This window comes from Henckelia pumila, unplaced genomic scaffold (assembly GCF_033568475.1).
Source record: "Henckelia pumila isolate YLH828 unplaced genomic scaffold, ASM3356847v2 CTG_19:::fragment_3, whole genome shotgun sequence".
NCBI lineage: Eukaryota > Viridiplantae > Streptophyta > Magnoliopsida > Lamiales > Gesneriaceae > Henckelia > Henckelia pumila.
In genome coordinates, this window is record NW_027331777.1 from 471,724 (window position 1) to 487,302 (window position 15,579).

At 36.0% G+C, this 15,579-nt stretch overlaps 1 protein-coding gene across 5 annotated transcripts; it reads right to left on the reverse strand.

Moving 5' to 3' along the window:
- Positions 1-11,822: 11,822 nt before the first annotated feature.
- On the reverse strand, positions 11,823-15,242 carry LOC140870755 (phenylacetaldehyde reductase-like). Of its 5 annotated transcripts, none has more exons than XM_073273150.1 (7): positions 15,037-15,241; positions 14,315-14,482; positions 13,733-13,902; positions 13,428-13,619; positions 12,845-13,007; positions 12,589-12,769; positions 11,825-12,182 (listed from the first exon to the last, which is right to left on the reverse strand). In XM_073273150.1, exons 1-7 carry the CDS (start codon positions 15,137-15,139, stop codon positions 12,053-12,055), a joined length of 1,107 nt encoding a protein of 368 aa, XP_073129251.1. In that variant the 5' UTR covers positions 15,140-15,241; the 3' UTR covers positions 11,825-12,052. The 5 variants fall into 5 exon arrangements, with proteins under 5 accessions (XP_073129255.1, XP_073129251.1, XP_073129254.1 ...); XM_073273153.1 differs by having other exon boundaries at positions 11,826-12,182; positions 15,066-15,202; XM_073273151.1 differs by having other exon boundaries at positions 11,826-12,182; positions 15,033-15,154.
- Between the last annotated feature and the right edge of the window lie 337 nt (positions 15,243-15,579).

A 15,579-nucleotide genomic window follows, 5' to 3' on the forward strand; every position in this document is an offset into this window, starting at 1 on the left:
TGCATTTATATGTTATTGTTGTTGTTTTATTTACTTTTAGCATGTTTAATGCATTCGTCTGCATAATACTCTTCTTGGTCCGTTTTGTAGGGAAACTCGGAAAAATCTTGAATTTTGGACAGAATTGCACTCGCTCGAGCGAAGGGCTATGCTCGCTCGAGCGAGATCGAGAGGGCCAGGAAAATTTCTAGAGAAGTGCTCAGTCGAGCAAGAATTGGGCTCGCTCGAGCGAGCCAGACGTGCAACAAATCCTCTACGACATACAGTTTCTCGTTCGAGCGAGAGTCATGCTCTCTCGAGCGAGAAAAAGCGTGCCAAAAATCCTCCGGAACAGAAAGTGTCTCGCTCGAGCGAGACCTATGCTCGCTCGAGCGAGTGAAGCGTGCAGAGTTTATATATTTTGAAATTCTTGCTTGGATTGGATGCTATCTTTTGAATATTTGGGAATATAAATAGATCTTTTAGCATCAGATTAAGGGTTCCGGATGCAGATTGAAAAATCAAGAGGCGGACAAACTTCATCTTTCATTTTACCTTTATTCTATTATTTTTATTTTTGATTTTCAGTTGATGTTTTGGATTAAAAACTCTTGTTTATGAATTATGTTGAACTTTGAGTAGTTTTTATCCTTCGACAAGGCCACGTGATTGGGCCAGACAATTTATATAAAAACTTGGATGTTTATTTGAGATTTTCTAGACTTGATTTTATTTTATTGATTATCGAAATTATATTTGTCTTGTGAATTATCTGGCCAGTTATTTTCTTGCATGTTAATCTATTTCAAGTCGAGAGAGGAGGTTTTGATTTTGATCACTTTGATAATCAACATATTATAAAACCGACTAGAAATAGAATTCGGTTTCAGTGTGCGGTTTGGGTGTAAACTGAATTTTCACCGTTCGTCATGCATTCAAATTTGATTAGAATTACGAAAGATTAATCCGTCAATATTTGAATAGGTTTGATTGTTTTAGAAATAGAACTTTGAACAAGATAGGAGAATTCCCGTGAATTATGATTAAATCTAAGTCTTGAATCGACTACTTGTTACATAATTTTTCTGGTACCTACGTGAGTCCTTGATCGAGCTTTTTCCATATTGAATTTAATCCATACATTCTTGATGCGTTCTTATTGAGTTGAATCTTATTTTCAATTTATGTTTTATAGTTTAAAATCTTAATTTTCATCCTCTTATTGCTTAGTCTAGATTAAGTAGGAATAATCATATTCTAGTACTCATAATTATACAGTCCTTGTGGGTTTGACATTTGATTCTATTCACTATTTATAACTTGACCTGGTACGCTTGCCAGTAGATTTTTAATCATACTGATTTAAGCGGTCAAAGATGATTCGATTTCTTTGATCACAAAGAAATTCAATGATTATCTTAAGGTGATGAAAGACAAAAAAAAAAACAGTGAGAAAAGTTCACAACCTTCAAAGTTTCCCAGTCTACCCACTTCTGAAAAACCTCAAAAACCAACAACTACTCGAGGACCTCGAACAAAGTATGAAAGTAAGAATAAATCCTCAAGTAAGAATTTTGATAATGTTCAATGCAGGAAATGTCGTGGATATGGACATTATGCTTTTAAATATTCCAATCATCTTCAAAAATGTATGAATGTTTTTCTTGAATGATGAGGATTCTGAGGAAGAACAGGAAAAGAATGAACAGGTAGATCTTATTTCTTTTATTGATTTGTTGGAAAGTAAGAAAAATTTTCAGGTAAATCCATATGGTGTTGGTTCCGGTGTTGCAACACCTGGGCGCAACATAGTTCAAAATTGTGTATGTCTTGTGGCTTCTAATGCTGATGATTTCAATATTCATGAAGAACAGGTAGCCGATATTCTACTCTTGAAGGTGTCCAGAAACTTTATGAGAAGTTGTATTCTGACTGAGTTAAAAGAAATAAATTAAATACAACTCTCTCTAAAGAGAATGCAGAATTGAAAGCTGCTGTGGCTAGGATGAAAGTTCTCATGAACATAAAAGACATGGAATTGGGATTGGTGAATAGTGAACTTGAAAAAGCAAAAATAAATCTTGCCAAATATAACTCAAGTTCAACCAAACTTGAATCTATCCTGACTATGGGTAAAGATGATAAGTTTGAACTTGGTTTTAAAGACAGTGTGTTTAAAATTGGTGAATCTTCTAAATCACCAGTGGTTGTGAAGGAAGGCAACAATACTTTGAACCATCCTTCAGTGGTTTCCCAAGGTAAGAAACCTATGCCGAAAAAGAATGTTCCTGTTCCAAAGCCAAAACAATAGAAGCGTCCTTTTGTTTGTCATTACTGTCTAAAACCTGATCACATCAGGCCGTTTTGTCGTAAGCTCAAAAATGACTATCTTTTGTGGGAATCCAAGAAGGTTTTGCCTCCCGTGTTACACAACACCAAGAGCAACACTAGAAAAAAAGACCTACTGTTAATAAAATTTAGGTACAAAAATCTGATGTTAAGTATTTTGTTATTTATACTTCCTTGAAAGCTAACACTACAGGAAATTGGTACTTTGATAGTGGAAGCTATCGACATATGACAGGTTTTAAAGATCACCTCACGGACTACATTGAACAAATAGGTGGTAGATTACATATGGAGGTGGCGCAAAAGGAAGAATTGTTGGCAAGGGAACACTCAATGTGGAAGGATTTCCAAAGCTTCATAATGTGTTACACGTTGAAGGACTTAATGCAAATTTAATCTCTATAAGTCAATTGTGTGATAATGATTTGCATGTAAAGTTTGGTAAGAATACTTGTGAAGTTTTTGATAATGCTAATCATTGTGTTATGACAGGTACAAGATCAACATATAATTGCTATCAACTTGGTGAGGAATTGACGTGTAGACACTCAAAGATTGATGATTTTAGTCTATGGCACCAAAAGCTTGGTCATGTGAATTTCAAGACTTTAAAGAATTTGAGTAAGTTCGAAGCTGTCAGAGGACTGCCAAATCTAAAGTTTGGTGTTCCATACATTTTTGGTGCATGCCAAAAGGGTAAACAAACCTGTGTGTCACACCCCGTGTTATAACACTGTGGGACAACACGATGCCTTGAACTTTTACATATGGATTTAATGGGTCCTATGGAAATTGAAAGTTATGGAGGTAAGAAATATTCATTAGTAGGCGTTGATGATTTTTTTCGTTTTACATGGGTGAGATTTCTTAGAGAAAAATCAGAAAATTTTGATGTGTTTAAGAAATTGTTCAACAAGATTACTAACTTGCATGCCTTGATAGTTGCAAGGATAAGAACTGATCATGGAAAGTAATTTGAGAATTTATCTTTTTCTTCGTTGTGTGACAAGAATGGCATTTCACAAGAGTTATCTGCTCCTAAAACTCCTCAACAGAACGGCATAGCCAAAAGGAAGAATAGGATGTTTCAGGAGATGGCTAGGGTGATGATGAGCTCAAAAAATATCTCCAAGAGATTTTGGGCAGAAGCATTAAACACAGCTTGTCATATTTCCAACCGTGTTTATTTAAGAAATGGTTCTTCGATGAAATCCTATGAGATTTTCATGGGAAAGAGGCCAAATCTGAATTTCTTTCATGTTTTTGGCTGTGTGTGTTATGTTTTAAATGATAGAAATCATCTAGCAAAATATGATTCCAAAAGTGATAAATGTTTGTTTCTTGGTTATTCTACTAATAGTCGTTCATATAGGATGTATAACCTAAGAACCAAAATAATTATGGAATCTATTAATGTTTTTTTTTATGATGGTGCAGATCACAAAGGGAAAACTGCTGAAGATGATATTGAGGGCTTGCTGGAAATTCTTCTCGAAGAACACAGTGTTGTCCATGATGTTACAACACCAAGCACAACACTGGTTCCACTAGAAACTATTCATGAAAAAAATTCTCAAGATAATTAGGAAACTGAGGTAACCACTGAAAATGACATTTCGAGTAAGATACAGAAAAATCATTCTTCATCACAAATCATAGGTGATGTTTATGGAACTAGACAAACCCGAGCTAAGGATAAGGTGGACTACCGCAAGATGGTTGGGTTAGTATGCATGAGTTCCGTGTACTCGCAGGTAATGCACTCTTGTTTTGTCTCCAATGTTGAACCTAAGAATGTCAATGATGCTTTGAATGATGAATATTGGGTAAAGTTTATGCATGAGGAACTTGAGCAATTTGTCCGAAATGATGTGTGGTATTTATTCCACCTCCTGATCATGGTAATTTCATTGGTATAAAATGGATTTTCAAAAATAAAACCGATGAATCAGGAATCATCATTAAGAACAAAGCAATGTTGGTTTCTCAAGGGTATACGCAGGTTGAGGGTGTTGATTTTGATGAGGCCTTCGCTCCTGTTTCTCGCATTGAGTTAGTCCAACTATTTCTTGTTATTTCATGTCATATGGGTATAAAACTTTGCCAAATGGATGTGAAAAGTGCGTTTTTGAATGGTATTTTGAGTGAAGAAGTGTATGTGAAGCAACCCAAAGGATTTGAGGATCCACACCACTTGGACCATGTTTATAAGTTGAATAAGGCACTTTATGGCTTGAAACAAGCTCCATGAGCATGGTATTGTAGGTTGACCGAGTATTTGCTCGAAATTGGCTTCAAACGAGGTGAGGTTGACAAATCCCTTTTTATTCAAAAGGCCAAAGGTGAAATTCTTATTTGTCAATTTTATGTGGATGACATTATCTTTGGTGATTTTTCTCAAAAACATGTTGATAGTTTTGTTGAATGCATGTCTTCTACTTTTGAAATGAGCATGGTAGGAGAATTAACTTACTTTCTTGGATTGCAAGTTAAGAAATTGAGTGATGATATTTTTCTTTGTCAAAGTAAGTAGGCAAAGAATTTGATAAAAAAATTTTGTACAGAGAATGTGAAGAACATGAAAACTCCAATGGGCTCGAGTGAAAAATTGAGAAAAGACAGTGTTGCGGCTGGTGTTGACAACACCATGTATCGCAACATGATAGGGAGTCTTTTTTATTTGACTGCTAGTCGTCATGATATCATCTTCAGTGTGTGTTTATGTGCTAGGTATCAATCTGATCCAAAGGTAACTCATCTAAAAGTTGTTATGTGTATTTTGAAATATGTTTCGGGTACATTGGATTTGGGATTGTTGTACACGAGGGAAAAACACTAATCTTGTTGGGTTTAGTGATGCTGATTGGGCCGGTGATGTTAATGATAGAAAAAGTACTACGGGTGTGTGCTTTTATCTTGGTAATAATTTGGTTTCATGGTATAGTCGTAAGCAAAATTGTGTTTCACTTTCGACTGCTGAATCTGAATATGTGGTAGCCGGAAGTTGTTCACAACTTCTTTGGATGAATCAATGGATTGAAGACTATGGTTTTAACAGTGAACCCCCTATTGTTTATTGTGATAATTCGAGTGCGATTGATATATCAAAGAATCCAGTCCAACACTCTTGCAAAAAACACATTGACAATCGTCATCACTTTATTCGAGATTTAGTAGAAAAAAGTATGATTCGAATGGAGTTTGTTGGAACCAACAACCAACTGGCAGACATTTTACTAAAGCATTAGATTTTGAGAGATTTTCAACTCTTCGGATGTGAGACCTCGGTTTTAAACATCTAATCTTGGATTAAACAATAATTAAGCATACAAGATCCAAGATTAAAAACAATAAAAGAATATTTTTTTTTGAAAGTACAGTTCCTCGCTCGATCGGTAGAACTCCACCGACAGAGCGAGCAAAGATTGCAAATTCACTGCCCGGAAGAAAATTCAGCGCCGCTCGATCGGTAAGATTCAACCGATCGAGCGGGCAACCTTTTTGCAAAACAAAAAACAGCTATAAATATCATCGCTCGATCGGTTAACTCTACCGATCGAGCGTTGACAGCTCTGAACAGAAAACCAGAATAAAAATTTTCCAATCTCAAACCAATACCCATTCAAAACAAACAAGGTACATATTACATGCAATGACAACATTCAATCCACAATATTTGAATATTGGATACTACAAACATCAAACGAGTTTGAGTTCTAACATGCTTCAAAACATAAACTAGATTGACATGTTGATTCGACTTCTAAACCGAGTCTCACTTCTATCCCTTGATCTCTAAGCTAACCAAGTCTTCTCTGACTCGATCCTGCCCCACATGTTGCCAAGTACACATACAAAACAAAGCAACAGCCGGATAACTCCGATGAGAATGATATTCCCAATAAAAGCAACATAACATGTAATAACAAGTAATATATCAATAGCATGATATAAAGACAACATATTCAATGCTAATACGAATGAAATGCATGTCTTTAAAACAGGGATATCAAATCTGAAATCAAGGAATTGCTGCTCTTCTTTAAGATCCAGAGGATGAGATCACGTAACAACTCACCGACTCTCCCGATCGAGGTGGTGCCACGTATCTCTATCCCCTAGACTCTGGTGCGACTATAAGGAGTATGCTGACAATATGTGAACTTCTACAACCCAGGCCACTCGCAATATATCCCCCAAATCATCTAAACAAAAAGGGTCATTCTGCCAGCTGAAATCAAAGGTTTGGCTCAAGATGAATGCATAAGAAAACATAAAGCATTAAGCCATATAACAAAAGCTCAAACAACAAAATACATGTTCCACATTCTAGAACAAGTATTGATATACGTATGTGATTTTTAAGGGAAACTCAAGAACCAACTGTCTTGAGCGTGCTATACCGCTAAACGATAATTGCTTGTACCTTTCGATGCAATTAGCTCCAACTCTGGATACGCTACAAAAGAGGTTATATCAAAATCTCTACAACCTAAACAACAACATCGCTCAAGGTAAACTCTTTACCGATCTTCGTCCAACTCTTCGACGTTCGACTGTTGTTAACTCTGGGCTCGAAAAACTTCAAACGAATCTGTATAGAGGCAAAAGATGATCAACAACGACGAACAACCCAATTGCCAAAGTTCTACCACTCAAAACGGTTCACAACCCCAAAACTCAAACCGACGCCATAACGGCTACAAACTGATCAAACCGGAAACACAGGCAGTAGTACAGGATTGCAAAAAACTCAAATCAATGCTAAAACAACAATAACAATCCGAATCCAAAAAATCACAAAACCCCCATTTTCGAATTATGCTTCCGAAAATCATAACAAATCCGAACGACGCTATATTTCAAAACCGACTGAGAATAAACGATAAGAACTCGTTCAAGAACAACATAACCAAAACTCAATCGATTCTAGCAACATTCGAAAATAGAAGTACAACTGATCGGAGAAATACTTACGATAGAACAAAGCTCTCGCTGATGTGATCGCTAATCTGCCTTCGGAAATAATTTCTACCGGACGGATCGACCGAAAACTGAAATCACAAAGCTTGAAAGAACTTGGAGGAATATTCAATGGTGGAAACGAGATTGGGGAGGAGAAAGAGAGTGAAGAATAATCAACAAATCTAGGATAATATATAAAATCCCAAATTTGCATTTAAGTCCCTGAAATTTCAAAAAATTTCAAAATAGTCCCTGATCAGAATTAAATCGGCTCTCGACTTCTAAAAACTCTGATTATCTCAAATAAACTCAATTAAGATAAATTTGGGGCGTTACATCGGAGGTCTCTCAGCATGTGTGCATTATAATCCTTTGTTGGTATTGTCTTCGGTGTTACAACACCATAGACAACACTGTTATTTTTATTTTCATGCATATTTAGAATTTTAGGCATTTTGCATACACTTTGTGATGTATAGTGTTTTAATATCTGTTTCAGTGATTCAACTGACGCAAAGTTTTTCTGCAAAACAATTTTTTAAGCACACTGGTCCATGCAAATCGAATTCTGACTAAACCACTAAGTAGTTGAGGGATGTATGTGTATTCCATGTTCTTATCCCATGTAAAAAGTGGTTTCACAAATTTGGTGTTCAGCTTTTAATAAGTTTGATGACCAATGTCATATATGCAAACCTTATCAATAATCGAAAGAAAATGGAAAAAGCTAAGTAATTGAGTCCAATGAACTTTGTTCTTTTAGTGTGCAGGCTACCACTTCTGAAAATTTTCTGAAATCAAGGGTAATCAAGTGTGTAAGTTTCAAATACTTGTTGAAAAACTTTGATGTTGTTGATGATGTTGTCAACACGAGAGGCAACACTATATTAGTAAACATATCATGTGCATATGATTGCATTTTTATTTTATGTTACACATTGTTTTAGGCATAAAATAGGTCATGCATATGCATTCTTGTGTAATAGGGATCTGTTCTTGGGTAAGGCTCCAAATAGACAAAATTCGATGAATTACCCTATTTACTAAAAATTGAATTTTTTTGATTGATTTTTGTTTCAGTGGAGTTACGCTGAAGTGGAGTTAATTTCTGGAATATTTAGGACAAAATCAATCCTGGATTTTTACCTATATTTATGGGATTTTATTTCTTTATTCCAAAAATTTTTTTCTTTCTTTTAGGCCGTTGAGAAAAGTTACCGTTAGTAACTTAGAGAGATAAGGAAGATAGGGTAATTATGAGTTTGTTAGGAAAAATATTACCGTTTGTGATAGGATTTATATATATCTGTTTCCTTCTTTATCGGGAATTATCATCGTCTTGAACTTTCCTATTATCTGATTGAATTTCAACAAACCCTACCCTTCTCTCACTCTTAAAGTCTCTTTGTCAATGGCAGGTTTTGATTCTCACGATATTAGAAGCGAGATGGGCGTTAAGGAACCTGATGTTGCCGCTAGTGTTGCAACACCGGAGATCCCATCCTCTCTTGTCCCTCTCCTAATCTTTCTTGTACCCGAAGAACATATCCCTCTTGTTGTCATAACACCAGGCAAACCAGGAAACGAGATCGATGTGGAGAATCTGCCTAATTTTGATTTTCTGAACCGTGTGCATCCCGCTCCTCCAATTGTTTGTCGATCTAAGAGGCAAGCAGGGTATGACCTTGATTTCACTCAATCTAAGATATTTTACAAAATCCCATGGATGTCATTGGCTAATGAGGATCACACATCTAGTGATGATTCAGAGGATGCCGATTACGAATTGGTTGCAAGGAAGAAACCCTCTGTCTCCACCACTACATATGCTTCTGCACCAGTTGCTGAATCTGCCTCTGAGAGCAGTGATTCAAGTTCATCTGAGACTACTCCTCCTGCTAATACATCTGATAAACCAATGCCTGAGAAGTTTACTTTTTCAGATGAAGATGCTACTTTGTCTCAAATCCTGGAGAGTCTCAAGAAAGGAAAGTCTGCTCCTTCTATTCCTCCTACTGTTCATAAATCTGATGATGAACCTGATGCTGAGATGATAGAAGAATTTTCTGATGGCCGCAACCCTCCCGTCGGATAGTTCCTCCTCTTCCACTGCCTCAGATGTAAGTTTTTCTGATAAGAGTGCTGAAATTGGAGATGAAGAAGAATCTGAAGATGTTTCCAACATGGATGCTAATGAAGAACCTCTGGAGGAAGAGGTTATTTCTACTGCTGAAGGCAGTGTTGCAGTTGGTGTTGCTAACACCACAAGCAACACTGTTGATGGTGGATATGATGTTGATGCTGCTCATTCCCTTCAATTTTATTTTGGAGATGCTGCTGTTGTATGGCCCTCTATGTCCACAAAGGAATGTTGGATGAAAAGAACATTGATGTGGAGTCAGTCTTACAGCTGGTATAATCTGACTGATTTCTTAAAGCTTAGGAAGGTATTTTCTACAGTTGTTGTTGTGATGCCCTATTGCAAGAGGGTTGTTCTGGAGTTCTACGCCAATCTAACTGCAAGTATTGAAGATCAAGATTCAGCGAAGTATGGTTTGGTATACCTTCAAGGAAGGCTGTTTGAGTTCACTCCAGCTCTCATCAACTCTTTGTATTCTACCCGGGGTGTGGATGAAAGGCTTCATCCTGACATTAATGTAGTGATTGATGTTCTTACTGGTGCTATGGTCAAAAAGTTCACTGACCACTTCTCTGCAGCCAAGCTCACTTCTTTTTATTTGATGCTTCACAAAACTGCTGTGCGGAATTGGACGCCTTCATCAAAGTCTATTGTGGTAACAAGACCACATGTGTTCATTCTTTATGCCATAGGGACAAGAAGTCCCTTCAATTTTGGGAAGATGGTGTTTAGGACAGTACTCTATTTTGCTGATGGAGGTCTAAAATCTACCAAACTGCCATTCCCATCTTTGATCTATGGAGTTTTGGAATCTCAAGGATTTATCCGAAATATTACTGAAGACTAGTCAGATCAACCTGAGATTCTGAAGATTGCAGTCGGATTACTCAAGGGGAATCGAGTAATTAATTTGCCCTGAACTACCGCTCCTACTTCTGTTGCTGATGTTGCTGATGTTGCACACGGTGTTGCCAACACGAGTGACAACACTGGAGAAACTGTGTCTACTCCTATTCCTATGGAATTCTCCATGACTACGATTCAGCTATTGATGATTCGTGCTGAAGAAAAGATTGCTCAAGAACAGGAGGACATCGCTTTTTATAGTGCTTTCCTCGCTGATTGTAGAACTCAACTTGACATTTCTGGCCAAAAAGGGGATATAGTGTTGCACAAGAAGCTGAAGCTGCTGGTCCATCTGGGACTAAAGATGATGAGGATGAAGTTGCTGATCAAGAAGGATCAGATAGTGATCAGTTTTTGTTTTGTTTTCTCTCTCATCTTTGCTTAGTTGTTTAGCTTCGTTTTTTTAATTAATATATATATCTGCTTTTGTGGTTTGTTCTAGATATGTTCATTAACTGCTCTAATATGCTTTAAATAGACTAACTACTTCTACCCCATTTATGCTCTGATATATGAATATAAGAATCCCCAAGTGTCTAGGTTCATGTTATCCTTGGTGTTGTCAACACAAGAGACAACATCTTCAGGGGAAGACTTACAATTCAGGGGGGAAAAGTATTTCAAACTCAGGGGGAGTTTATGTTTAAAATTGTTTGTGCTGGTTTTGTCCAGAAAGACAAAAGGAGGTATATTGAAAGGAATATTAATTCCTTGAAATTCTTTTCTTTAAGCGTGTTAATTATAATATTGAATTTTTTCTTTTTAGACAAAAGATTTGATATGGTTAAGTATTTTATGATCTCGATAATATATTTAGAATAGATATTTAACTTTATATCTTGATATCGAATTGAAGAGGTTTATGGTTATTAAATATTATCAAGATATATATGTTTATGCTTAATAGAGTTATATTCCAAATAAATACTTGTTTCCTTATTTGTGTAGGACTCTACAAAAAAATCCTTTCTATGCTTGGAAGCTCATCTATAAGTAAAGGATTTTGCGCACAAACAATGTATAGCTTCAGACGTAGACTTCCAGAGCATCAATCGAAGAATTGCAGACCGAAATTGAAGGTTTCTGAAGACAATTTGCAATCATTGTTATTGCATGTTCCCGTGTTGCCGTTAGTGTTGAAGACATCAGAGACAACATTGTGGAAACTGTATTGTTCGAAGATTTGTTGCGTTTCTTCAATTTAGGCTACAGAAGTTGCATTTAAATTATTTTTTACTCTGATTTAGTTAGAATGCAAATTTGATTTCTAACCTATTGAAAAATTTAGGATTTATTGATTTTTGTAAAATCACTAGTATTAATTTGTAAGAATGATTTTACTTTTTCTAGTGACATTTAGCCCTAAGGCACCCGCACGAGTTTTTATACTCATGCAAAATTTATTACTTGCGTTTTATTTACGCTTTAATTTCCGCTGCACTGTGTTGTTATTGGTGTTACAACATCAAGTACAATACTGCTTGTTTTCACATAACAAACCACGTACAACGTTTATTTCATCCATTATCCATGGAATTTTGAAGTTGGAAAATATTGACATATTAAAATAAAAGTACGGCAATACATTATTTTGGAACCAAAACCGAACCTACCAATCCGATTATTTTTTCACTAGTACAATAAAACGACTTATTTGCTACATTGACGACCGACACGAGTCCCGGTCCAGGTACTGTTTTGTTGTTGGCAAGTTCAGATGAGGAAACTTTTCGCTTTCAAGCTCTCAACCATATCCTTCAAGCTCACCTCGAAAGGCGTGAAGACGACGCCCAAAGCTCGTGCTCTCTTGTTGCATACCTGGTATGATGGATCTCCTGCAGGACTGCACCCGCAATGAACTGGTTAGCATTTGTAGAATACGAGTATGAAACCATCAAATAAAACATTAACTGATCATTTAGAGAAATATTATATGAGTAAGAAATCCTACAAGAGAATTGTATATATGTCTCAAACATAGTTTTCTTGTCTTTTTTTGTCTCAGCTGGTAAAGAGGGTGATACATAAAAGATTTGAACTTTGATCAACTTGCATGATGTTTGAACAAGATCCAATCCTGGGAATCATGCATGCATATATACTTCATACCGTTGAGAATAACACCATCACTGCGAGCTACACGGTTAGTAGTTAAAACAATAAATTCATTTCAAGCTGCATTCAATTGGTTATCACATCCAAATTAAATGGTTAGTGAGTGGAACTCTAATTTTTTTAAAATAACTTACATTTTAGGCACGTCCATGGAAGGATAGAGCTTCTGCAAAATCTCCAAAGCTTCCGAACGAGTTAAGGCTCTTTCGACCAAAAGGTATCTACCACTCGCTGAAGGATTCTCAAACCCCAAAATATGTGCTTCAGCAACATCTCTAACATCTACCAATCGATAGGATGGGACTCCTCCCTTTCCTATTATAGAATATGATCAGTTTAATGCTCAATAAATCTGGATTGCTAAAAAGACATACAAATCATTTGACATACCGTTGATCAAGTTCAAGAAATCCTCAGAAGTGTAATTAAGCGTTGGCTGAAGGATAGGACCGATCACGTATCCAGGATTCATTACTACCAAGTCGATGCCATTTTCTTTAGAGAATTTCCATGCAGCTTCCTCTGCTAATGTTTTCGACAGAAAATACCACCCCTGCTAGAATGAGATATGATGTTTGGATAATTGGATCAAAAGATTTCTCCATTTTTTTATGTTACATTCAAAAAAAATTATAAATCTCAGTTTATTTTTCAACAGACCGTGTATTAATTGTATTCAAATTTGTGTGATACTTTAATAGAAAAAAAAAAACCTGAACAGAATCAGACATCAAGATCGGGGTTAGGTAGTGTTTGCAGCCTCTAAAAATAAGTGATTATGAAGATTTTCTTAACAAATTTGTTAATATAATCTTCATAATCACTTATTTTTAGAGGTTACAAATACTACCTTAGTATCCTTTAAATTTGCAATCTAATAAGTTGAAATTCATTCTGGATATTGATGAGCCATTAGGGATAAGAATATAAAGTAGAAAAAGATAAAAACTGAGGTATTCTCACAAGTACAAACCTTGATTTCTTCGCAGAATACTGGATCAGAAAACCATGTTTCATCAATTACAACATCAGGGCCTTTAGGACTGCGATTGATCGATACTGCAGCAACAGAGGATGTTAGAACTACTCTTCTGACGGACGATTCTTTGCTGCATGATTTTAGGACATTTAAAGTTCCATTCACTGCTGGTTCTATCAGTTCTACCTAAACCGATAACAGAAATAAATGAACAAGAATTTTAATTAGTTTTTCAAATGTTCACGTAAAAAATTAAGCATTGCATGAATCGTGCACAAGTAGTAACTAAGATCATCAACCTGTGGGTCGGTTGTCTCAAGGAAAGCTGGTGAGGCTGTGTGAATGACGGCTTCACAACCATGAACCACGGCATCAAAAGATCCATCTTCAATTAAGTTGGCTTCGAACAAGTGTAATCTCTCATCAGCTCCCTCGAGTTCTTTCAAGTGGACTACTTTATTTGGATCACCTGCGTTCAAAGTGCTTAAACAAATGTTGATAGCAGACATATGATGAAGAATTTTACTCACTTCTGACACTTGATTCTATTATTCAAAATATACCAATTTAACTACATCTACAATCCGAAGAACAGCGGAAGCAGACGAGAGACAGCAAGGCTTGCATATACATTTTTCATATACTATATATGACATAAATTTGACTTCACATATTTCAGAAAAGTACTTTGTTAATCTACTGTCACATCCAAAAAGGTAAGAAAGCAAAACTTTTCAGTCTGAATAAACAAAATAGTAATGAAATTTCTCGGTTTCAAAGAATCACAGATTGCATCCAAAACCAACATTAACTGTTAAGATAATCAAGAAATAATCAGTCAAAAAAAAAAAGCTGCATGAAAGATAGAGATAACTACTGACTGAGGTTTCTAACAGTGGCTTTAACAGTGTAGCCCCGCTGAAGCAGAAGCTTAACAAGCCATGAGGCAATGTAGCCCGATGCTCCAGTCACGCACACTACTTTTCCCGCTCCGCTCATCCTCACTCGATCGAGTTTCAGTGAGAATTTTGTGCCTCTGCTTGATTTCGCTTCATATATATCAAGTTATGCAATTTCAATAGTAATTGTGGTGAAAATAGGTATTATTTGAAATTCATCTATCAAATTCTTCCCCAAATCAAATCTTTCCGTCCCAATCAAGTTTATCAATCGAAGCACAACCAAGAGATCACCATTATTATCAGAAGAACTCGAAAAGTCATGTGTTAATAGGAATGCAGTAATATTACACGGCCAATCAGCAGAAAACAAAAGTAGGAACCCTACACAGAATCAATATAAGGAATTCAAAATTCTAGCTTTAACACGTACTGCTTAAAGTTTCCACTTTTTAGACACCGATCCTTTTTATATCTTTTACTTTCTGAGATAGGTGATCGAGAATATCACAAAACAAGCAATGATATGTATATATAAATAAATAAAAACCCCCAAAAAGCAAAAACAGAAAAGAAACCCAGGAAGCAAAAACAAGAACGCAATTTTTCAAGAAATTTATTGGTTTGATGGCAAAATCATGGTCACAAGTGTAAGATAATATTCAAGAAATCCAAACCCACAAAAGATAGAGATCACAACTGACTGAGGTTTCTAAGGTTGGCCTGTACGCACACGATTCTTCCTCTTCCTCTTCCTCTTCCTCTTCCTCTTCCTCTCGTTTCAGTCAACTTTCTGTATGCTTTCATATATCATATTAGGTTGGGGTTTGTCGGTGCGGTAGTTCTTGTCGACTTTCTGCGTCACTTTTATTTTGTTTGGAAATACAAAATCTTGTTTTCTTTTGATCTGCAGTTCATCTCTTGTCTCGTTCTCTTGTACTAGATAAGGAACCCAAAAATATTGAAAAGATGTGGTAGATTAGCAAGATTTAATTTTGGGAAAATTGCATATATCACTCTTGTGAAATCTCGAGTTTGCTGACTTCCTATGAAATTTTTTTAAGCTAATAACCCCTATGATTCTAGATTTATAGCATGCACACCCGTTTTGATTAAAAAATGACGAAAATACCCATAACTTTTATGAACTCTTTAATTTATCATTTATTTTATGTAGGGGTATTTTTGTCATTTTTTAGTTGAAAAGGTGTGTATGCTACAAATCTAGAATCACAGAGGGTTATTAG